Source organism: Ostrea edulis, chromosome 1 (assembly GCF_947568905.1).
Source record: "Ostrea edulis chromosome 1, xbOstEdul1.1, whole genome shotgun sequence".
Lineage (NCBI taxonomy): Eukaryota > Metazoa > Mollusca > Bivalvia > Ostreida > Ostreidae > Ostrea > Ostrea edulis.
The window spans coordinates 94,603,906-94,628,353 of record NC_079164.1 but is presented as its reverse complement, the minus strand read 5'-3'; the positions used below and the strand labels follow the sequence as shown (position 1 = coordinate 94,628,353).

Below are 24,448 nucleotides of genomic sequence, written 5' to 3'. Positions count from 1 at the left end.
CAAGATATTGAGCAGACAGTATATTCCTATGTACAGTTTAACCCTTGACCTTTGACCACGCGACCTCAAAATCAATAGGTGTCATCTTCTCCTGAAGATGTACCAGTGTACCAAGTTTAATGTCTGTCAAGCAAAGGGCTCTCAAGATATGGAGCAGACATATATTCCAATGTCCAGTTTGACCCTTGACATTTGACCATGTGATCTGAAAATCAATAGGGGTCGTCTTCTCCTGAAGACGTACCAGTGTACCACGTTTGATGTCTGTCAAGCAAAGGGTTCTCAAGATATGGAGCAGACAATATATTCCTATGTCCAGTTTCACCCTTGACCTTTAAACATGTGACCTCAAAATAAATAGGGGTAATTTTCTCCTGAAGATGTACCAGTGTACCAAGTGTGATGTCTGTCAAGCGAAGGGTTCTCAAAATATTGAACGGACAGTATATTCCTGTCTAGTGTGACCCTTGACCTTTGATCATGTGACCTCAAAATCAATAGTGGTCGTCTTCTCCTGAAGTCGTATCAGTGTACCAAGTTTGATGTCTGTCAAGAAAAGGGTTCTCAAGATACTGAGCAGACAGTATATTCCCATGTCAAGTTTGACCCTTGATCATGTGACCTCAAAATCAATAGGGGTCATCTTCTCTTTAAGATGTACCAGTGTATCAAGTTTGATGTCGGTCAAGCAAAGGGTTTTCGGGATATTTAACGGACAGTATATTCCTATGTCCAGTTTGACCCTTGACCATGTGACCTCAAAATCAATGGGGGTCATCTTCTTCTGAAGATGTACTGGCATACCAAGTTTGATGTCTGTCAAGCAAAGGGTTCTCTAGACATTGAATGGTCAGTATATTCCTATGCCCAGTTTGAACCCTTGACCTTTGACCAAATGACCTCAAAATCCATAGGGGTCATCTACTCCTTAGGATGTACCAGTGTGCCAAGTTTTATGTCTTTCAAGCAAAGGGTTCTCAAAATATTGAGCGGACATTATATTCCTATGTCCAGAGTAGATTGACCCTTGACCTTTTGACCTGAAAAACAATAGGGATCCTCTTCTACTCATAACTAACCCACATATGAAATATCATTATCAGCAAGTGAATGGTTCTCAAGATATTGAGCGGACACACATGGTCTACAGACCGACCAACCGACAGGTGCAAAACAATATGCCCCCTCTTTTTCAAAGGGGGCATAAAAAGGGAAACATTGAAGGTAGATTACGACACTACGTCACAAGATGGCGATTCAAATGTTTTGTGAATTATTTAGTTTGTATATCTGTCTAGCTCAGTGGATAAGGTATCGGGCTACTGACCTGCTGACCCAGAGTTCAAATCCACCTGTGTCTTGTTCATATCTTTTGAAATAAATTGAAAATCAAGTCTTTTTCTCCCAAATTGCATATTTTCTGCCTTTTTGACATTTGTACTCCTTATATCTCATTATATTTTTCATAATTAAATCATTTTATGCTGATCTGAGCAACTCTTTCAAGGTGTTGTGAGCCACCTTAAGGCCCAAAAACCTTATTTCTATGGACAGACAGAAAACCTTCTTTCTATGGACAGACAGACAGATAGAAAACCTTTCTATGGACAGACAGACAGATAGAAAACCTTATTTCTATGGACAGACAGATAGATAGAAAACCTTTCTATGGACAGACAGACAGATAGAAAACCTTATTTCTATGGACAGACAGACAGATAGAAAACCTTATTTCTATGGACAGACAGACAGATAGAAAACCTTATTTCTATGGACAGACAGACAGACAGACAGAAAACCTTATTTCTATGGACAGACAGACAGATAGAAAACCTTATTTCTATGGACAGACAGACAGATAGAAAACCTTCTTTCTATGGACAGACAGACAGATAGAAAACCTTATTTCTATGGACAGACAGACAGATAGAAAACCTTTCTATGGACAGACAGACAGATAGAAAACCTTATTTCTATGGACAGACAGACAGATAGAAAACCTTTCTATGGACAGACAGACAGACAGATAGAAAACCTTCTTTCTATGGACAGACAGACAGACAGATAGAAAACCTTATTTCTATGGACAGACAGACAGATAGAAAACCTTATTTCTATGGATAGACAGATAGAAAACCTTATTTCTATGGATAGACAGATAGAAAACCTTATTTCTATGGACAGACAGACAGATAGAAAACCTTATTTCTATGGATAGACAGATAGAAAACCTTATTTCTATGGACAGACAGATAGAAAACCTTATTTCTATGGACAGACAGACAGATAGAAAACCTTATTTCTATGGATAGACAGATAGAAAACCTTATTTCTATGGACAGACAGACAGATAGAAAACCTTATTTCTATGGATAGACAGATAGAAAACCTTATTTCTATGGACAGACAGATAGAAAACCTTATTTCTATGGACAGACAGACAGATAGAAAACCTTATTTCTATGGATAGACAGATAGAAAACCTTATTTCTATGGACAGACAGACAGATAGAAAACCTTATTTCTATGGATAGACAGTCAGACAGAAAACCTTATTTCTAAGGATGGATAGACAGATTGACATACAGAAAAACTTATCCAAGTATATCCCACTTCCCTACCAAACTCTGCAGTGGGGGTACATTTAACAATTCATATCACTAACAAGAGTCTCTCTATGGAATGTAACTATGATTTAGCAAGTCACCTCCGTTCTGTGGACAACCTGCCAGGACCCATCAGCTGCCTTCTTCAGGATTTCTAAGTAAGGATCTGACTTCCCCAAGAAATCCTGTCAAAATTTCAAAAGTTTATGATGAATGTCATTTTCACTTCTACTCAGTCTGGTGTGGAATATTTCCATTCAAAATTTTTATTTCATGCTACAATGATCTATGCAGTCAAGATAAGCATTAATCATGTGAAATTGAAAGCAGATACAATAACATGTCAAAGTTTTGATAATATATACTTTGAACATTAGATTGACTAGATGAAATTTTCAAAAAGTTTATAATCAGCAAGTGAATTTTGAGATTTTTTCAAATATAAGCATAACTCATGACTGAAAATTTGACATGTTGAAAAATATAACGATATTTTTAATGTTGAAGAAACATGCAAACCTTGTTGTCGAGTTTGGTGGCATTAAATTTCATGCTTGCCATCTCTCCCCCTGCCTTGATTTCTTCTGACCTGATCTACAAATACAATAAATCGTGTACTTTATTTGATGAAGTTACAAAGAAAAAAGAAGTTACAATTAAAATAACTCAGTAGTTTCATCCTGATTAACTGCATGTGGAAATATAAATGTAAAATAAATCCTCCAAGTTCATACAAAAATCGTGGATCCGCCCATGGGTTTTCCATCCTTCTTCAAAAGAGGCCCATTATAGGGATTCCTAGAAACTATCTGTAAAGGAGAACAGAGCTTGACATTAACAATGCATGACGACATACAGTACATAGGACATGATTGGATTTCTAGATGCACACTGACAAATAAGTTTATGTTACAGGGATTTCAACAGTCTTGCTTAAAGTTAGTACAGGTGACTCTCGATGGCTCGAACTTCGATCTCTCGAAGTTCTCGGTCTCTCAAAGTAAAATCATGGCCCCGATTTTTTTCTCTATATAACAAAGCAAATTTACTATCGATCTCTCGAACGTTCGATCTCTCGAAGTGAAGTTGGGTCCCGTAAAACACATTTCATTGTTTTTCACTCTCGATCTCTCAAAGTGGTGGTAGCGTATACCCACCGTTACCCAAGCGTGTAATAATTTGGACCTTACCTGGATTTTGTTGAATCCTTGCTGGAGGGGTAATTAGGTGTTTACATAGTTGAAACATCACAGGTGCTTCTTTGTGGAGGTGACACACTTGAGTATATAATTGGCTAATTGGTCAGTTTACACCTTGCACTGGGGTTTTGTGTTGTGATTATATATAATCAGACTGTGAATAAAATCTATAATTTGTTTTGACGTGACAACGAGAGAGTAAGTTTCATATGTAATTTAGAGATCTACAGACTGTTAAATTTCTCGAGTTTGTTCTTTGTGTAAAGTTACTCTAACATCGTTTTACTCATTCGTTTGAATTTTTGCATTGGGTAAAGCGACATGACATTGTGCTCTGTTTAGTTTGCGATAGTAAAGCTCCATCGGAACTTGGTTTTCTTTGCCTAAGCATAATTAAAGAACAAATAAATACATAAACTTTGAAATATTTTTATCAATGCAAAATAAGGTTCTTTATTTTGATATCAAATTAACTACCTGACGAATATGAAGGAAAACATGTCAAAACGATATCATATGATCATGTTTGTAAACATTTCCAGTTACTGTAAAATCATAACCATACCGGTGGACCTTCAATTTCCGAATTTCGATCTCTTGAACTCTCGATTTCTCGAAGTTTTATCAAGGTCCCTCGAACTTTGAGTTATCGAGAGTCACCTGTATTTCACAAATTTTATGGTCATTTATTAATACAACCTGTTATTGGGTAAAATGCTGTCTCACTCTGACATGTTTCATTCCAATTGAGACAGTTCTTTACACACCGATTTTGACTACGGATTACTCTGTTTATCCGATCAAGATATAGGGTTCATGGCAGGTGTGACAGAGCACCTGATCCCACCTCTGGTATATGAAGGGGTCTGTGTTTGCCCTACTCTTGATTTTGTATTCTTTATAGGAGTTATGAGATTGATCACTGTTTGTTATCTTCACCTTTATAGGAGTTATGAGATTGGTCACTGTTCGTTATCTTCACCTTTATAGGAGTTATGAGATTGATCACTGTTTGTTATCTTCACCTTTATAGGAGTTATGAGATTGGTCACTGTTCGTTATCTTCACCTTTATAGGAGTTATGAGATTGGTCACTGTTCGTTATCTTCACCTTTATAGGAGTTATGAGATTGGTCACTGTTCGTTATCTTCACCTTTATAGGAGTTATGAGATTGGTCACTGTTCGTTATCTTCACCTTTATAGGAGTTATGAGATTGGTCACTGTTCGTTATCTTCACCTTTATAGGAGTTATGAGATTGGTCACTGTTCGTTATCTTCACCTTTATAGGAGTTATGAGATTGGTCACTGTTCGTTATCTTCACCTTTATAGGAGTTATGAGATTGGTCACTGTTCGTTATCTTCACCTTTATAGGAGTTATGAGATTGATCACTGTTTGTTATCTTCACCTTTATAGGAGTTATGAGATTGATCACTGTTCATTATCTTCACCTTTATAGGAGTTATGAGATTGATCACTGTTCGTTATCTTCACCTTTATAGGAGTTATGAGATTGATTACTGTTCATTATCTTCACCTTTATAGGAGTTATGAGATTGATCACTGTTCGTTATCTTCACCTTTATAGGAGTTATGAGATTGATTACTGTTCGTTATCTTCACCTTTATAGGAGTTATGAGATTGATTACTGTTCGTTATCTTCACCTTTATAGGAGTTATGAGATTGATTACTGTTCGTTATCTTCACCTTTATAGGAGTTATGAGATTGATCACTGTTCGTTATCTTCACCTTTATAGGAGTTATGAGATTGATTACTGTTCGTTATCTTCACCTTTATAGGAGTTATGAGATTGATCACTGTTCGTTATCTTCACCTTTATAGGAGTTATGAGATTGATTACTGTTCGTTATCTTCACCTTTATAGGAATTATGAGATTGATCACTGTTCTATAGGAGTTATGAGATTGATCACTGTTTGTTATCTTCACCTTGATAGGGGTTGTGAGATTGATTACTGTACGTTATCTTCACCTTTATAGGAGTTATGAGATTGATCACTGTTCGTTATCTTCACCTTTATAGGAGTTATGAGATTGATCACTGTTCGTTATCTTCACCTTCATAGGAGTTATGAGATTGATCACTGTTCGTTATCTTCACCTTTACAGGAGTTATGAGATTGATCACTGTTTGTTATCTTCACCTTTATAGGAGTTATGAGATTGATCACTGTTCGTTATCTTCACCTTTATAGGAGTTATGAGATTGATCACTGTTTGTTATCTTCACCTTAATTGATAGGAGTTATGAGATTGATCACTGTTCGTTATCTTCACCTTTTATAGGAGTTATGAGATTGATCACTGTTCGTTATTTTCACCTTTATAGGAGTTATGAGATTGATCACTGTTCGTTATCTTCACCCTTTATAGGAGTTATGAGATTGATCACTGTTCGTTATCACTGAAGATTTCAGACCTATGAAACAGATTCAAACACAAATCTCATCCAAGTCTCACTGTTTACTGTTAATTTCTTATTTTACGCAAGTACTTAATATGGCGAAATGACTCATAAACATCAAATCACATTGACATGAATGCACGTGTGCTCTGTTTATTGAGAGTTCTTACAGAAAAATAAAAGCAAATAATTTTATTTTACACGTGGTGTCAATCGCAAAGTTCCGAGATACTAAATTCCTCACGTCTATTACGGCAGCTACAGAATACTGTAATAGACAGGTCTTTCTTAACAAATTTTCTTCTGTGTTTGGGAAGGGGGGTGGCCTTTAGATACATATTTTGTGCATTAGATCTATAGTTGCACAACAGAATGTGAAATTCCAATTTAAAGGGAAAACTGTACATTTACTGTATATAGTGGAAAGCTAATGCCATTGTTGAATTGTCATGGTTTATTATTGTTCTTTGACTGCGTTGGTTCAGAGATGGGTTTTTTTTTTATTGTTGTATATAAACATGAGGTCCAGCTGTATTTTATTTTCCACGTTTTCTATGAATGAAATGCATCCTACAGTTCACAATCAATGACTATTAATTAGTACACTTACCTGTGTGAAATATCCCATATATTGTTTGGTCTATATCCTATGTTTAATTCATATATCCTACACATGTTTATCTTAGGTGCACACAGAGTTTAAAAAGGACACATCGCATGTTTTTAAACTTTTTAATTTTTTCAGCAAAATTAATTCATTTCATGCCTAAAACTACTTTACATGTGTTTTAAATGAAACAGTTTGCGTAGTTTTCGAGTTTGAAAGCGATGAAATTCAAATCTTGCGATATGCATATTTTCTTCGATATTTTACGCGCCATTATCTGTGACGTCATATGCGACCTCGAGCGAGAAGATTTGAAAACAGTTGATAGTCATTTCATAAACAGATTAGATTTAATTGACAAACAAACAATTATCACATTAACAGTTTGTAAATAACACTGCATTAGGGTGTTTTGTGCCGTTTAAGGGTGTACTTGCTGTCAGTAGAGAAGATTTGGACTGTGTTTTTTTCAATTTTCGAAGGAAGGCATGAGGGACAAGACGTGAATATTTTTTGTCGGCACAACGACTTTGCCATAAAAACCCCCAGTAGAATTTGTCCCTGTACTTTTTCAAACAAGCACTTGGACAAATACGTAGATAAACTGCGAGAAAATGGTTCTATCGAAGCTACGCACTGTTACATATAGGCCTACGGCATATGCTTTCCGTTCTGCTCTCGAATTCAATACACACTCGCACCAACTGACCTTCACCTTGTAACAACATATAGGCAGAACTTTGCTAGCAGTGTCTACCAACTGGTAGTTTTAAAAAAGAAATTTAAAGATAAAAGATAATTGAACTTTCAATTATAAATAATAAAATATAATATTTCCCGACTTTGAATTGAATTATAATGCTTACATTTTTTTTAAGGAACGCTTATGTGTTTACAACAACAGCACGCCGCGCTCCCACTTCCTAAGTAACAACGTGTTGATAACAAAAAATAATGATTAGGCCTAATAAAATTGCTTTAATAAAATAATTTAAAAGTACTGTGATTTTCACAATAAGTTTGATCATTATTATTTTTTTTTCTTTTTCGAAATGCTCCCGTGACAGTAGGCCTAGTTGTCAATGATACATAATCGTATCATAATTTAGGCCTATCTAACTTCTCCAAAAATAAATTTAATAATAGTTGCAATGTTTATTTTAGAAAAGCAACACCGCTAATTACAGTTGTTTACAGACATGGCATTACCAAATTGTGTTTAGACAGTGATCCGATGTAAACATTATTTACTCGCAAATTTATGCAGATTTCATACTCGCTTTTCTCGCTACATTTGGGTCGTTATTTGTATGCACTGGTGGCTAAAAGATATAAGACTCGAGAAATTTGTCAACATCGAAATAAATGTTATCCATGGTAAATAAATTAGGCCCCTAAAACCCGAGTTTTTAGAAATATCTAACACTTCTTTTACAACAAGTTGATGGACGAAGGTCGCATATGACGTCACTGTACCACGTGACTACCTATCTAATTAACTAGGCTTTTTGAAATCGGGGCTTAGATTTAAGTCCGTATTGTGGCTAATTATCGCAATACTTCAGCGAACGAACTATTACAATTAATTTCTATAAGCACAAGGAAGACAAAATGCATATAATTCTGTATACTTTGAAAACACGAGATGTGTCCTTTAAGTACATAGAGGCTGCCATTGTATGACATCATCAACAGTGAAGTTGGCGCATTAATTCAAAGTGATACAAACTTACCTTATGGCTACTATGTGTTGTTGTTTCATTTAGAATTCACATAGATGATAAGATTTAGTCAATATGATTCAGTCTTTAATTGTTGTTATCATTACAGTCCCATTTTATTGTTACATAATTTGGAACTATTTTGTGCATGCCCAAGGATACATTTTCTTCCTTGTTAGTAGTGAAGTCACAAAATATAGTGCAGTGAATTCAGCATCTATTTGAATCAATTAACTAGGCAAGTTATTCAATTATTTTTATTGAATCAATTAATTTTACTTGCATATCATTTTTGTATAAAGAAGACAGTGTTTATTGCATGATTTAAGATAAGTTTTTCTGTCAGGAATTGTCAGGAAAATTGAGTAATTTGATTGGCTAATTCCTAGCTGCTGAAACTATATAAAGGAGGAAGAAGCTCATTTTAGTTAGATAGCTGTCTCAAGCACATCAGTGTCAGGACAAAATTTGAGAGAAACTTAGGTACAAAAATGAATTTGTTGACAAGAGATCATAATCATTATAAGAAACTTTTCAATACTTCTTTCCTATTTAATGTTTGGATAAATTATAATTACTTGACAATTGAAATCCTGACAAATAAATTCCTGACAAGTAAAATCCTGACAATTGAAATCCTGACAAATAAATTCCTGACAAGTAAAATCCTGACATCTTATTTTCTTACAATTTAATTCCTGATAATCCAAGTTATTGAACATTATTATTATACTAATAATTCCTGACAGCAAGTATCCTATATGTAGATTCTCTTTGCCAGAGTTATTCCCCTTATATTCCCCTCTACTGTACAATGCTATTCTCATTCTTCTGAAACCTTGAGCTATCTCCCACCACTCATAATTAAGACCCTGTGAAAGGTTATAATTATATACGGGTTGTGATTCCCAGGTGACATTGTTTAATGATGGACCAACGCAGTTTTGTGTATCTTTATGCATTGTTGATGTGAAGAAAATAAACATTTGATCTATAAAGAAGTTGTGATTGTACGTGATGACGATTACTAGAGGCCAGCCTGTTACAATACTGAACATGTTCTGTGAAATCTGAGACTTGGTTTATTATCCTGTATGGAGACCTCCACAAGATCTACAAGGTGTACAGACTTACCTCCCCTAAATTACATTCCACCTTGCCCAGAAAATCGTCATCTTCAAGAGTTGCTGTTTCATTGTCTAAGTCATACACCTCTATTTTCACTTTCTGAACTTCCTCAAAGAAATAGTCCACTGTGAAAGCATGTGCAAACTTTGGATCATGACAGTTTTTGATCAGCTCTGTCCGTCCTAGCTATTTCAAAACAGAAACTAACATTGCTATTTGCACTAATCAATAAACCACATTGTTCAAAGTATAAACCATGATAAAGCGTACGTCTATTGTTCATTCTTGAAATAATTTTCTTCATAGAAAAAAACTTTTACTCTTGAAATGCAAAACTTCTTTTTCAGTACTATTTACATGTACAAACAGCTTTAAAACAGAATTGTTTAATTCTATCTTGGATTCAGTTAAATTTCCTTAAAACATACCTCCTCCCATTGCTGACTTTTTCGAGACAGCATGTACAGAGCTGCACATGGGTCTGACTTCGAGAACTCATCCTTTTTATTCAGCGCTTTACATTCAATTCTGAGCTCCACTCGCGACACTGGTCCCCGGTCAGCACCACCATATGGGTTCATTGTTTTGCTGCAGAACAAAATGTTTTCTAAACATGCTGAAAAGTTTCATTTCAAACCTTAGCAAGCATCACACAGTTGACATTAATTAAATTAATTCCTTTTTGATTAATAAGTCTCGGACCAATGATGCTTAGTTCCTTGATTCATCATTCAAAGAACCCACAAGAGTGTTTCACTTTAATGTGGGTTTTTTCTATTTTTCATGTTTATCTGAAATACCCTTTACTTATAACTATACTGGCAATATGAACAATAGCAAGTTTATTATCCTTTACAGCATGGAATGGTAAAACATTAAAGCAATCTGAAAATTTTGTTTTGTTGTATGTATTAATGAAATTAGAAGAGTTTTCAGATTTTATTATAAAGATTGAGGTCTCAGTTGTTTTACGTTTATGATTTTTATACTGAAACATTATTGACATTGATAGGCATTTAATGCTTGCAGTCCTTTTCTGTGTTTACGAAATCACATAAACCAATCTTAGTGAAATATTGTTTCAAATTATAGATAATAATTTTTTTTCTATCCTTCATTGTTTTAAAATCCATACTGGGAATTTTAGCAATCAAATTACATCTAATATAAATAAAAATATCAGATCTGGTCTGCCTTTTTTTTCATGCTCTCTCAGAAAAAACTGACATATCCAAACTTTCCCCAGGGAGCTACAGGTCTACATAAAGCTAGCTTCATCAGATCCTATCTTCATGAAAAGTTGGCATTCAAAATTGACCCAATACAGGCCCATGGCCAGATAATTCAAGCCAAATCTCCCTACAATTCTGGAAACATTTCCTAATTAACAAATTATTAGCTACATAAAAAATCATAATACGAAGCTGTTGCTAGGTTTTCAGACAACCACCACCAGGCAGTTTACTCTTAATTTGCATGCATGGATGCACACATACAACAATAAAGTAATCAGATTGCAATCCCCCCCCCCTAAAAAATCCACACTACCACTTACCAGCTAGTACTTAATTTATGGTTCAAATCTTGGGAATAAAAAACAAATAATCTTCAAGATTTTGACAAGATGACTATCTGTTTCACAGAACTCCTTTGTGTACCAGCAATGCACTACCTCATAAATTTGGGATGAACCTACCATCACTGACATACTATCCCACAGCCTTCAATAGGAAGGAAGTATCAAATTGTGTACAGAGCAATGAATAATTTCTAGTGTACCGTTCAATCCGAGGTTGTCGTCTATCATGTGTCGCTAATAATGATATTACACTGAAGATTGTTAATTCAATCTGAGGTTGTCGTCTATCATGTGTTGCTAATAATGATATTACACTGAAGGCTGTTAGTTCAATCTGAGGTTGTTGTCTTATCATGTGTTGCTAATAATGATATTAAACTGAAGATTGTTGATAACTAGACCTGTCTTAAGGAGGAATGCTACACCAGAGAAATTCAGTGTGTATGAAAAGTGGAGGATATGTACAACAATATTTTGAATTTGAAACTTCAAATTTACTTTACATAGTCAAAAAATGCAGTTTTAGAAGAAAGTAATCTGGAAAAAAAATTTAAACACCTTCTGGACTTGAACCCGAATACAGATCAGCAGTTTACACAATTAAATCTAAAATGAATTAGAGAAATATTGCTGATATTTATATTTTATTCATGTATTTAAAGAAAGTCAGCCATTATGAGGATGTAGAGTACCTCCTTAAAAGGACTCACAACCCCTCCTGGGGCTCATCCAAAGAGAGGCATATCCAAATACAGCCATTCATACCCACATCTACATTCCTGTACTCCATAGCTCCGGAAATGACTAAGATTCTAATTGACCTTGTACTAAAACTATTGACCTTGGGTCATCATCATCAGGGATTTATCCAGCTTTCATAAGTTATTACCCATTTCATATTTAAGAGGAATTTTTGACAATTCAGTCATGAACTTCCTCCAGGGGAGGGGGACATTCTCAGATCATAATATCTAAAAATAGGCACATCAATTGATTGATTACTGAATCTTGTCTATACTTCAAGACTTTGTTAATTATAGAAAAATACTTAGAATATACATGTATAAAATGATTTTTGTTCAAATTTCCATACAACTTCATGTAGTTTCTACATTTCATGGGAAATTTTTACCTGTGGAAAGGGAAATATTCATTTGTTGTCAGAGGGGGACAGGTACCCTTTACCGGTAGTAAAAAGAATATCAATAAATCCCTGGTCAGGGTTATTTTACACTTGTACCTGACCATTAGCAATCTTAAATGTGATATATGTCTGAGCTTGAAATGCTTCTACAATACAAAATTAACCACATCATTATTTTGCATCCTCAGAAATTCCTTATCTAATATAATAACTTATGTAGGTGTGTTTAACTTAATATATGGTACTACACAATGTTGTCAACAATGAAGTGCATTTTTGCATCTATCCAAAGGAGATATTCTGTTCATTTTCTATGACCTGCCATTACTGAAAAGTGAATGGAATAACAAATGAAAATGAAATTTAAATGTTACTCCACTTTGTCAGGTTAAAGTTACCTGACAATGCAGTGCTATACATGTACATGTATAAATAAACATTAACTCATGTCATTACATGTATTAAATGACATCACTAATTAAACAGAAACTCAAGGTTCTTATGATAAATAATATACAGGTGACTCATTCAGAAGTTCAAAGGACCTTGATCAAACTTTTGATAGATCAAGAGATCGATCGACTGCATGAATCAGAGATCACAGGTCAAATAAAATCTGATAACTCATAAAAGGATCGGATAACAGCTACTGCCAATATAAGTCCTATCCGTAAGATTATCATCAATAACATTCAGATTATTATTAACCATTCAGATTATTATCATCAATGACCATTCAGATTATTATTAACCATTCAGATTATTATCAATAGTGACCATTCAGATTATTATTAACCATAAGATTATTATCATTAATGACCAATTAGATTATTATTAACCATTCAAATTATCATTAATAACATTCAGATTATTATCATTATTGACCATTCAGATGATGATGATTATTATTATTAACATTCAGATTAATATCATCAACCATTCAGATTATTATCATTAATAACCATTCAGATTTTTATTATTAACCATTCAGATTATAATCATTAATAATTAATTACATTCAGATTTTTGTTATTAACCATTCAGATTATTATTAATAACATTCAGATTATTATCATCCATAACCATTCAGATTATCAATAATAACCATTCAGATTATTATCATTAATGACCATTCAGATTATTATCATTAATGACCATTTATCATTAATAACATTCATATTATCATCAACCATTCAGATTATTATAAATTAATAACAATTCAGATTTTTATTATTGACCATTCAGATTATCATCATTAATAACAATTCAGATTTTTATTATTAACCATTCAGTTTATTATCATTAATAACCATTCAGATTATCAATAATAACCATTCAGATTATTATTATTATTATTATTAACCATTCAGATTATTATCATTAATGACCATTCAGATTATTATCATTATTAACCATTCAGATTATTATCATTATTAACCATTCAGATTATCATTATTATTAATAACATTCAGATCATTATCATCAACCATTCAGATTATTATCATTAATAACCATTCAGATTTTTATTATTAACCATTCAGATTATTATCATTAATAACCACTCAGATTATCATTAATAACCATTCATATTATTAACCATTCATATTATTATCATTAATAACCATTCAGATTATTATTATTAACCATTCAGATTATTATTATTAACCATTCATATTATCATAATTAATAACCATTCAGATTATTATAATTAATCATCATCAGAAACCCACGGTCAGTTGCATTACATTTACCTCCCATGGGACAATTAAAACGCTGATATTTTCGCTGGAAGGTATGTCTCGGCTTCTATATGCGATTGATCACTTTACCATTCCTTATTGCAATTTTCAACCAATCAAAAAGCACCTTATTTTCAGTGTTCTGGAGTATAGAAAAACGTGCTTTCAGAGCAAAGATTTGGACTACATTTACGTTGGACAAGTTACAAAGCTTTAAGCAAGATGCTTTATCTATATTATTGAAGCGAATGGTATATTTGTGTCTATAAAGACTGGGGAGGAAAAAGCCTGTGCTACCAACCGTTTACAAATTAAGTTCTGCATACGAGTCTATGTACAGGTCTACATGTTCAACACTCGTAGTCTTGCCACTTTTATCCATCATACGGGAGCAATGTGTGTTTTTTTAACAGACTTGGTATTTCATCGGTTTATAGGCCTATAGGTATGTCAAACTTACTTGCATATTAAGTTACTGCCGTAATTTGTTCCAGTTGTGTTGTCGGCACAATTTGAATAAGTAATTATGACTTTCTTTACATACCTCTCTCTCGGGATTACTGCTGACACTTTGAGTTCCTGGAATATTTACGACGATTCCCATTGGTCCTCGATAGGTCAAGTAAGGTCATGCATTTTAATGAGTTATGCGAAAATATCGGCGTAATGTCCCATGGGAGGTAAACATAGTGCGACCGGCTGTGGGTTTCCGATGATGATTACTAATCACCATTCAGATAATTATTATTAATAACCATTCAGATAATTATCATTAATAACCATTCAGATTATTGTTATTAATAATCATTCAGATAATTATTATTAATAACCATTCAGATTATTGTTATTAATAACCATTCTGATTATTGTTATTAATAACCATTCTGATTATTGTTATTAATAACCATTCAGATTATTGTTATTAATAACCATTCAGATTATTATTATTAACATGCATTCAGATTATGGATTCAGATAATTATTAATAACATTCAGATTACTGTTATTAATAACCATTCAGATTATTGTTATTAACAACCATTCAGATTATTGTTATTAATAACCATTCAGATTATTATTATCAACCATTCAGATTATTATCATTAATAACCATTCAGATAATTATCATTAATAACCATTCAGATTATTATTATTAACATCCATTCAGATTATGGATTCAGATAATTATTAATAACATTCAGATTATTGTTATTAATAACCATTCAGATTATTGTTATTAATAATAACCATTCAGATTATTGTTATTAATAACCATTCAGATTATTGTTATTAATAACCATTCAGAATATTATTATTAACATGCATTCAGATTATGGATTCAGATAATTATTAATAACATTCAGATTATTATCATTAATAACCATTCTGTAATCAGATCATTATTAATAATAACCATTCAGATTATTGTTATTAATAACCATTCAGATTGTTATTAATAACCATTCAGATTATTATTATCAACCATTCAGATTATTATCATTAATAACCATTCAGATAATTATCATTAATAACCATTCAGATTATTATTATTAACATGCATTCAGATTATGGATTCAGATAATTATTAATAACATTCAGATTATTATCATTAATAACCATTCTGTAATCAGATCATTATTAATAATAACCATTCAGATTATTGTTATTAATAACCATTCAGATTATTTTTATTAATAACCATTCAGATTATTATTATCAACCATTTAGATTATTATCATTAATAACCATTCAGATTATTGACCATTAAGATATCATAAACACAGGGATCAAAATTAACTTTTTTCACTACTAGCAAATTTTAGCTTGTGGATTATTTTCCAACTAGCAAAATTGAGTTTTTACTAGCATTTTTCAATCGATTGCTGTTTAACAGGAATTTAAGAAAACAAGCATGTATCTATATCAAAATATAGGGGAAATCTTTTAAAATCTTCTTTAAAGTGCAATAATAATAATATTGAGAATTCTTTCATTTAAATTTTAATGAATTATCAGACAACATACATGTATCATTGGTGCATGATGAGGGTCATAGGGTACACTTGTGCGGCGAACTCGCTGTCCAGAGATCTACCACCTATTTACAACATCATGTGGTTTGAAATCTTGAAGACTGTTTGCGTCAATTCAAACTATATCTTCGAAACTTTTGGAAATTTCATCTCAAAAATTCTAGTTGAAAAAAAAACGCGAACTCTAAGTGTTTGACTATAGACTACAGAAGGACACCACGTGAAGTGTGACACTAACACTTTCATGTGTTATTTCATGTAAACACGGACGAGATCAACATGCTTGCTATTTAAATCAGACGTGTCTGAGACGCCCATAGTGTGCATGAAGTAGGCCATCTCCGACATCACTGACTGAGATGACCTTGGCCTTAGTTATTTATTCGATCAACGTTTACTTTTTCAATACTTGTATATTCATTCTGTAAAGCATTTCTATGCACAAGACAAAATTATCGTAAACTTCAAAGTACAGCCAATAAACCAAGGAAATCAGGAAAAAAGAACTTTTTTTTTTCACTCGCAAAAAGCTGCGATCACTTGTGATTTTTCACTTGCTATGTCAATTTTTAACTCCCATTTAGCGCGTATTTCCCCTTAATTTCTTTGCCTGAACCACAAGGGAACATTCGATACATCCTAGGATAGTTTTAACACATTTTCCATCCTGTTTTCTATTCCTTAATTTGGCAATTGCCTCTGAATTATATTCTCAAAATTACCATCACATTATCATGTCAAAAAATTACCATCACATTATCATGTCAAAAAATTACCATTAAATTATTATGTCAAAAAATTACCATCACATTATTATGTCAAAACAAACATTACAAAATGTTCACAACACTATATACAGTTATCAGGTCGTCATTAAAATGGCACTATTGCCACAATCAAACAAAATCTACCACCTACACAAGGCGCAAGTGTAGGGTTAAAACTGACCAATTAAACAATAGCACAGGTGTTGTGTCACCTATGTTAACATCTAATTAAATAAAGTGGCCATGCTACCCTCAGGTATTCATGATTTATCTGTATAAAATTACTTTTTTTCAGTTTTGAAAGTAAATAAGATGACACACCTCCAGCCTCTTCACACTGACATATTCCCGTGGGGATCCGGGTTAGAATAGGTCCTCAGTACCCTTGCTTGTCGTAAGAGGCGACTGAATGGGGCGGTCCTTCAGATGAGACCGCAAAAACCGAGGACCCGTGTCACAGCAGGTGTGGTACGATAAAGATCCCTCCCTGCTCAAAGGCCATAAGCGCCGAGCATAGGCCTAAATTTTGCAGCCCTTCACCGGCAGTGATGAGGTCTCCATATGAGTGAAATAATCTTGAGCGGGATGTTAAACAACATACAATCAATAAATCAATCACGCTGACATAATGGAGTGAGTTAGTGCTCATGAAATACAAGCGCCGGTGTGATGAGGCTCAAGGTTTATCACCTTTACACATATACTTTCAAAATCTTATCAATATTTCTTAAATTTACATTTTAATCATTTCAATTGCATTTTATATGCATGTATGTGTATACATATATAATGGTTAGCCTACATGCAGATTAGGTGATAAGTGTATATCTCAAGTGAGCTGAAAATTGTACAGGAAATTTACTTAAGAAATCAATAAATTCACTTCCTTATTCAACATATAGTCAACAAACGGAGAAGCAATTCAAACTTTTACATTCTAAAGTAAATTTTCCGACAGAGAAAAATGTTTCTAGGATATTAAATTGTGAAAATGTTGAAATTATGAACTGCTTAAATATTGGCAAATTCCTTAATTCATAACAATTTGTGTTATTTTGTTACTATGTATGATATGCAATGATCCCTTCCTTCTGTTAACATAAGTTTATTCATTATAATTTACTTCAGCTGCACACTGTCTCGATCAGTGTCTGAGATTCAGGACCACACTGTAGGCCTTTAACAGGTTGGGAACACTTCCCCTATAGCGAGATATTCTCGCTAAAACGCGATTATCCCTCTCTAGTGAGAATAAATATATCCCATACAACCGAGAAAAACACCTGCGGAGTACATCTTTTCGTAATTCACATGAAAAGAAAAAGTGCTAAAATGTCTGATACTTCTGCAAATATATGAATCAAAACAAAAACACTCACGATGTGTATTGGATTTCCGACTGCTTCCCTTTTACGCAGCAACTTTGATATGCAATTTCATGACTATGTTGTCAATTTCATAGAAACAATTCGCATCATGTTGAGTGCGTGTCACACTTATTCAGTGTTGCATGGGATTTGCCATTATTTTCAATAAAGACACCAAAACACCTGTTTATGGTAATGTTTATTTTTCGCTAAAGAGGGATAATCGCGTTTTAGCGAGAATATCTCGATATAGGGGAAGTGTTCCCAACCTGTTAAAGTGTGTTTAGTCTCCATCTTAGTTCTCCGATGTTTGGTAAGAACTTCAGATATCAATATATTTGACTCGGATGAAATTAAGTGAACTGGGGCCAGTTGCACAAAAGTTAGTTAAGTTTAACTGACAGTTAATGCTATATAAATGCTCTAGTTAATGGCAAGTTAACTAACCTTCGTGCAACTGGGTCCAGAATACCACACAATTAATATAAGCAATTCACTATGGTAGGACTTCATTTATCAAACCGGCGTATGCTGAATGCGCCGCTTGACCTTTGGTTACCTGGCTTGTTGCTTCATTTGTCCGGGAAAGGTTCGCCGGCATATGCCAATCTTGCCAGTTTAGAAAGACCGGCGTGGAATTCACTGATTTTTCAAGAATGGCGGAAAGCTCACGGTAAGATGATGTTATGAGATGAAAAAATGTAGATATTTGTTAATAGATCGGCATGTTCATTGATTGAATGCATTGATTAAATAAATGTTCATTCGTAGCTTTAATAGCGAGCGCAGTGAGCCAACTTGTACTGCGAGCTCTAATGACTAAGAGTGCGGGAAATAATCTGAGCTAAATCTCAACCTCTAACAAGAATTTTTTTTTTACGCCAATCCCAGAAATCCCTTGTACAAAATGGCGGATGGTTCGATTCGTAAAATAATAATAAAAAAAATCTTTGAAGTATTACAAACCTTTCTTATTTGAAAGGAAAGGATGACAATCATATTCTTCCCCCTTTCTTTTTCTTTTTAAAATATTGTCTAAAGAAATGTAAACAGTCACGTCACAACTACCAGGCTACGTCACAACACGCTCGTTGCATTTCCCGCTAAACTGGTTCCTACATTGGCGAGAAGAGCAAGACAGTAATCCTATGTATTGACAGTGAACCAGATCAGTTTTCCTTGTTTTCAATATAATTAAATTTTTTGAAAATGTATTCAGATATGCAGCGCTCGCCCCAACAGTCACATCGTAATCATATTATAACGTTTAATTCCTCTATACTGCACAACTTTGCTCATATGCGAAGTATACCGAGGTTGCACAATGCATTACTTATCATGCTGGCAGATAAAAAGAAATTGTTAAGAAACTACGAAAAAATCTGTATTTTGTTGTAACAACATGTTCATCCATGTTTGTTTCACGCCGGTTTACTTCATTTGCCAATTCGCCGTTTTACGCTGGTCATACGACCGGCGCATTTCGGCGTACGCCGATCTTGGACAAATGAAGTCCGCCCGTTGTATTATATAGCAGAGGAAATTCGAAATGACAACTTGAAAGTAGAGAAAACGTCGTTTGGTGCACATTCGGTGTCAATAACAAACGCGCCATACAGTATCAATATTTATAGAATTGTGTATATAAAATAAAGTCAGAATAACTATCAAATATATTAGCTGTATAGATCTACCTGTAAAACGATCGGGCACTTGTAAGTTGTATCTTTTCCTGTTGTTGTGTCTCCCGCAATCGGAACTACTCGGCCTTTCTTGCTTCGCGACATAGTGTAGCGGAAATGGCCGAGTAGTTACGATTGGTGTCTACTAAAGTCAAGCTAGCGGACAATAAGCTAGCGGCCAATAAGGATTTTTCCTAATATTTATCGCTTAGAAAATGTACGTATAACGAACCCGACAAAAAAGTACTCTCAATATACGGCGCCTAGCGCCTAAACTAGGGCATGTGTCACTCAGGTGACCACAGGACATTTTAGGGCATTGACCCCTCTAATACATTCTGACCCCAAAAGGGTAAGTATAGGCACCGATTTGGGGCACGGCGGCGCCAATTATACCCTATTTTTACTATCTAACTATATGCGGTAGGGGTCTCGGTACGGCGCCTAGCGCCTAAACTAGGACTTGTGCCACTTAGGTGACCACAGGGCATCTTAGGGCATTGACCCCTCTAATACATTCTGACCCCAAAAGGGTAAGTATAGGCACCGATTTGGGGCACGGCGGCGCCAAATATACCCTATCTAACTATATGCGGTAGGGGTCTCGGTACGGCGCCTAGCGCCTAAACTAGGACTTGTGCCACTTAGGTGACCACAGGGCATTTTAGGGCATTGACCCCTCTAATAGATTCTGACCCCAAAAGGGTAAGTATAGGCACCGATTTGGGGCACGGCGGCGCCAAATATACCCTATTTTTACTATCTAACTATATGCGGTAGGGGTCTAGGTACGGCGCCTAGCGCCTAAACTAGGATTTGTGTCACTTAGGTGACCACAGGGCATTTTAGGGCATTGACCCCTTTAATAGATTCTGACCCCAAAAGGGTAAGTATAGGCACCGATTTGGGGCACAGCGGCGCCAAACATACCCTATTTTTACTATCTAACTATATGCGATAGGGGTCTAGGTACGGCGCCTAGCGCCTAAACTAGGACTTGTGCCACTTAAGTGACCACAGGGCATTTTAGGGTATTGACCCCTCTAATACATTCTGACCCCAAAAGGGTAAGTATAGGCACCGATTTGGGGCACGGCGGCGCCAAATATACCCTATCTAACTATATGCGGTAGGAGTCTAGGTACGGCGCCTAGCGCCTAAACTAGGACTTGTGCCACTTAGGTGACCACAGGGCATTTTAGGGCATTGACCCCTTTAATAGATTCTGACCCCAAAAGGGTAAGTATAGGCACCGATTTGGGGCACGGCGGCGCCAAATATACCCTATTTTTACTATCTAACTATATGCGGTAGGGGTCTAGGTACGGCGCCTAGCGCCTAAACTAGGACTTGTGCCACTTAGATGACCACAGGGCATTTTAGGGCATTGACCCCTCTAATAGATTCTGACCCCAAAAGGGTAAGTATAGGCACCGATTTGGGGCACGGCGGCGCCAAATATACCCTATTTTTACTATTTGACTATATGCGATAGGGATCTAGGACTAGGACTTGTGCCACTCAAGTGACCACAGGGTGTTTTAGGGCTTTGACCCCTCTAATAGGATCTGGCCTCAAAAGGGTAAGTATTGGCACCATTTTGGGGTAGGGAGACGCCAAATATATCCTATTTGCACTATATGACTCTATGCAATAGAGGTTTAGTTAGGGTGCCTAGATGAACCGCCTAAACTTGGACTTGTGCCACACATGTGATTACAGCCCAATTTAGGTATTCAACTCCCTAATATGATCTGACCTGAAAAGGGTAAGCAAAGGCACCGTAAATATATTTTTTTAATGTACAAAACCATATTGTTTTTAAAATTTTGGCCGTGATCTTATCAAATGGGTATCAGTGTTATACAATAAAGCTAAATTATGTGTTATTCAAAACGGTGTTTTTTCATAATTCTTTAAAATTGGCAGCGGTTGTCGTCAAGGTGATCCAATATCTCCTTATTTATTCAACCTTTGTGTCGAAATTTAGGCCATATGATACTACAAAACAAAAATATCAGGGGCATTAAAATAAAGAAAGAATTTGTTTAATACAATATGCAAATGACACAGTTTTATTTTTGGATGGATTAGAAAAAAGTCTAAAAAGTGCTCTTGATCTACTATTTCAATTTTCTAAATTTTCAGGTTTAAAACCCAATATTTCCAAAACCAAATCTGTTTGGATTGGCTCTATAATTAATACTGAAGATACTTTCTGTAGTCATACTGGATTACAATAGAGAAGAGAACCATTCACAGTTCGAGGTATAATAAAGCTTAATTTTGATAACAGGCTTACAGCTATTTAGTAAGAAATAACCCAATGGTCAAAAAGATATATTTCTCCCATAGGATAAATTACAATGGTGAAAAGTTTATTTCTATCAAAATTTCCAAACCAAGTTTACAGTGGATATAGCAACTTATAAAAACTAAAGCCAGAAATCATGAAAAATGGCCCTGTTTCCAACATTTAAAATCTTTTGGGGGTCAAAAGGCTTCAAAATCTGCTTTCTAAAACAATTAATTTTATCCAATTTCCTCTACGCGCTTTCTTTCTACGGGCTTCTAAATATAGCAATGAAATGAATGCATTTACATTGTAACGTCATTTTGACGTCGTTGTATTGCTAAGGTAGTTAATTAACTAAGTCAAAATTTACTCGAATGGCGTAAAGGAGAAAAACTGTATCATTTAATATTATTAAGTTCTTCATTAAATTTCCTCGTGTATTTCAGATACAATGAGTATTCATTTTGATAATAAATATGACATTGTATGGAAAAAGCATTGTGTTCTGCATGTTAGCTTGTGAAATGCAATGAGGATGCCAGTGTTGTATCGTTCATATTCAGTTGATTTGTTGACATTCTCACAAAGATTCCACAAGATATGACAAAGGGTTTCATAAAATACATGTACATGATTTATTAGATACAAAAGGCAATTTATCAGCTACCAGAGTATCACAAATGATTACTCAATTCAGATTCCATTTACTAGATATGAGGGATTGAAACAAGTTATTGTGCACTTTCAAACAATACGATAGAGCTTTAAGTTGGGAGCCTAGCGCCCAAACTAGGACTTGTGCCACTCAGATGACCACAGGGCATTCAGGGTATTGGCCTTTTTAATAGGAACTTACCTCAAAAGGTTAATAGAGGCACCATTTTGGGGCACGGAGGCCCCAAATATACATTATTTCAATAATTTTTATGGAAATTATCTCTATGACCTAAAGAAGTTTCTGGTTGTTCATATTTCATTTTTGAGAATGTATTCCTCTTAGTCTTTATTTAATTGGTTTTATTGAGAATTATGGGTAATTCTTTACTTGTTTTAAACAAATGTAAATTCAGTGTATATAGAATACATGCCAACAGTTTCATTATTCGATATACCCGTCGATCTCTTTCTTTGTTACTACATGTAGAATCTGTACAATTAAGTTTCAATTTCTGGATTATGCGGCGGACCAGCGCACTGCATGGAAACTACAACTTTGCAATCACCCATAGATATACGTCCATGGCCTGGAGTTTGGCGTCGATAAAGTACACCACAGTCAATGATTAAAGAGGTCTGAAAATGGACCAAGACTCGGAAGGCACATGGTGCGACCCCAACAGCCCCAAATTGAGGGCGGAAAATGTTACCCCAGGGGGTCCCTTTTCTTGCCTGTATACCCTTTTAGCGGACTTTTCAAACATTAAGTTGTTATTAACCTTCATTATGACCCTACATGACGTAAAATTAGGAACTTTCAGGTGAGCTCAATTGTACTTTATACCCTATGTGACCCTTTTAAGCGTTCTATATGTTTGACTGTTGTTTTCTACCCGTCTATCAGCTTTCTATTCTTTAATCACCCAATATTCAATTATTAGGGAAGTCTGAATAGGGGCCCTGCTCCTGGTAGGACCAAGGTGGTACCCCTACCGCCCCAAACTGAGGGTGGAAGATAATAGCCTAGGGGAGGGGTCCCCTTTCTTGTCTGCATAATCTTTTTGTGGACTCTTCAAAGATTAAGTTGTTATTAGCCATCATTAAGACCCTACATAAAGTAAAACTAGGAACTTTAAGGTGAGATTATTTACCCTCAGAGGCCTATGTGACCCCTTTTAAAGGTTCTATATGTTTGACTTCATTGTTCTCTAGTCTTTTGTCATTTTTGTTTTATTCCAACACCATATAGTCATTTATTAGAGAGGTCTTAAGTGGTCTCACCGTTTGGTGGCCCCAGGAGGTACCCCTACAACCCCAAACCGAGGGCGAAAAATGATAGTCGTAGGGGTCCACTTCCTTGTCTGCATACTCCTTTTGTGGACTCTTCAATCATTATTTTCTTATTAACGTTCATGTGATGTAACGTCAGGAACTTTCAGGTGAGCTCAATAGCCTTCAAGTATGAAACTTGGTAATTAAAAATTTGTTAAT

At 34.8% G+C, this 24,448-nt stretch overlaps 1 protein-coding gene across 7 annotated transcripts in view; it reads right to left on the bottom strand.

The window, feature by feature from the left end:
* Positions 1-20,127, bottom strand: part of LOC125673214 (copine-3-like) — a 51,750-nt gene extending 31,623 nt beyond the window's left edge. Inside the window, exons 1-7 of one of the 7 annotated variants that reach the window (XM_048909695.2) lie at positions 20,017-20,127; positions 17,277-17,530; positions 10,122-10,281; positions 9,700-9,879; positions 3,341-3,415; positions 3,126-3,200; positions 2,708-2,791 (exon numbers count right to left, since the gene is read on the bottom strand). In XM_048909695.2, coding sequence (XP_048765652.2) covers positions 2,708-2,791; positions 3,126-3,200; positions 3,341-3,415; positions 9,700-9,879; positions 10,122-10,274 — 567 coding nt within the window. In that variant the 5' untranslated portion in view covers positions 10,275-10,281; positions 17,277-17,530; positions 20,017-20,127. Of the gene's footprint in view, positions 1-2,707; positions 2,792-3,125; positions 3,201-3,340; positions 3,416-9,699; positions 9,880-10,121; positions 10,285-11,248; positions 11,432-17,276; positions 17,531-18,769; positions 18,786-18,881 lie in introns of those variants that run through there. The other 6 variants (XM_056166825.1, XM_048909686.2, XM_056166836.1 and 3 more) reach the window with 6 other exon arrangements.
* Between the last annotated feature and the right edge of the window lie 4,321 nt (positions 20,128-24,448).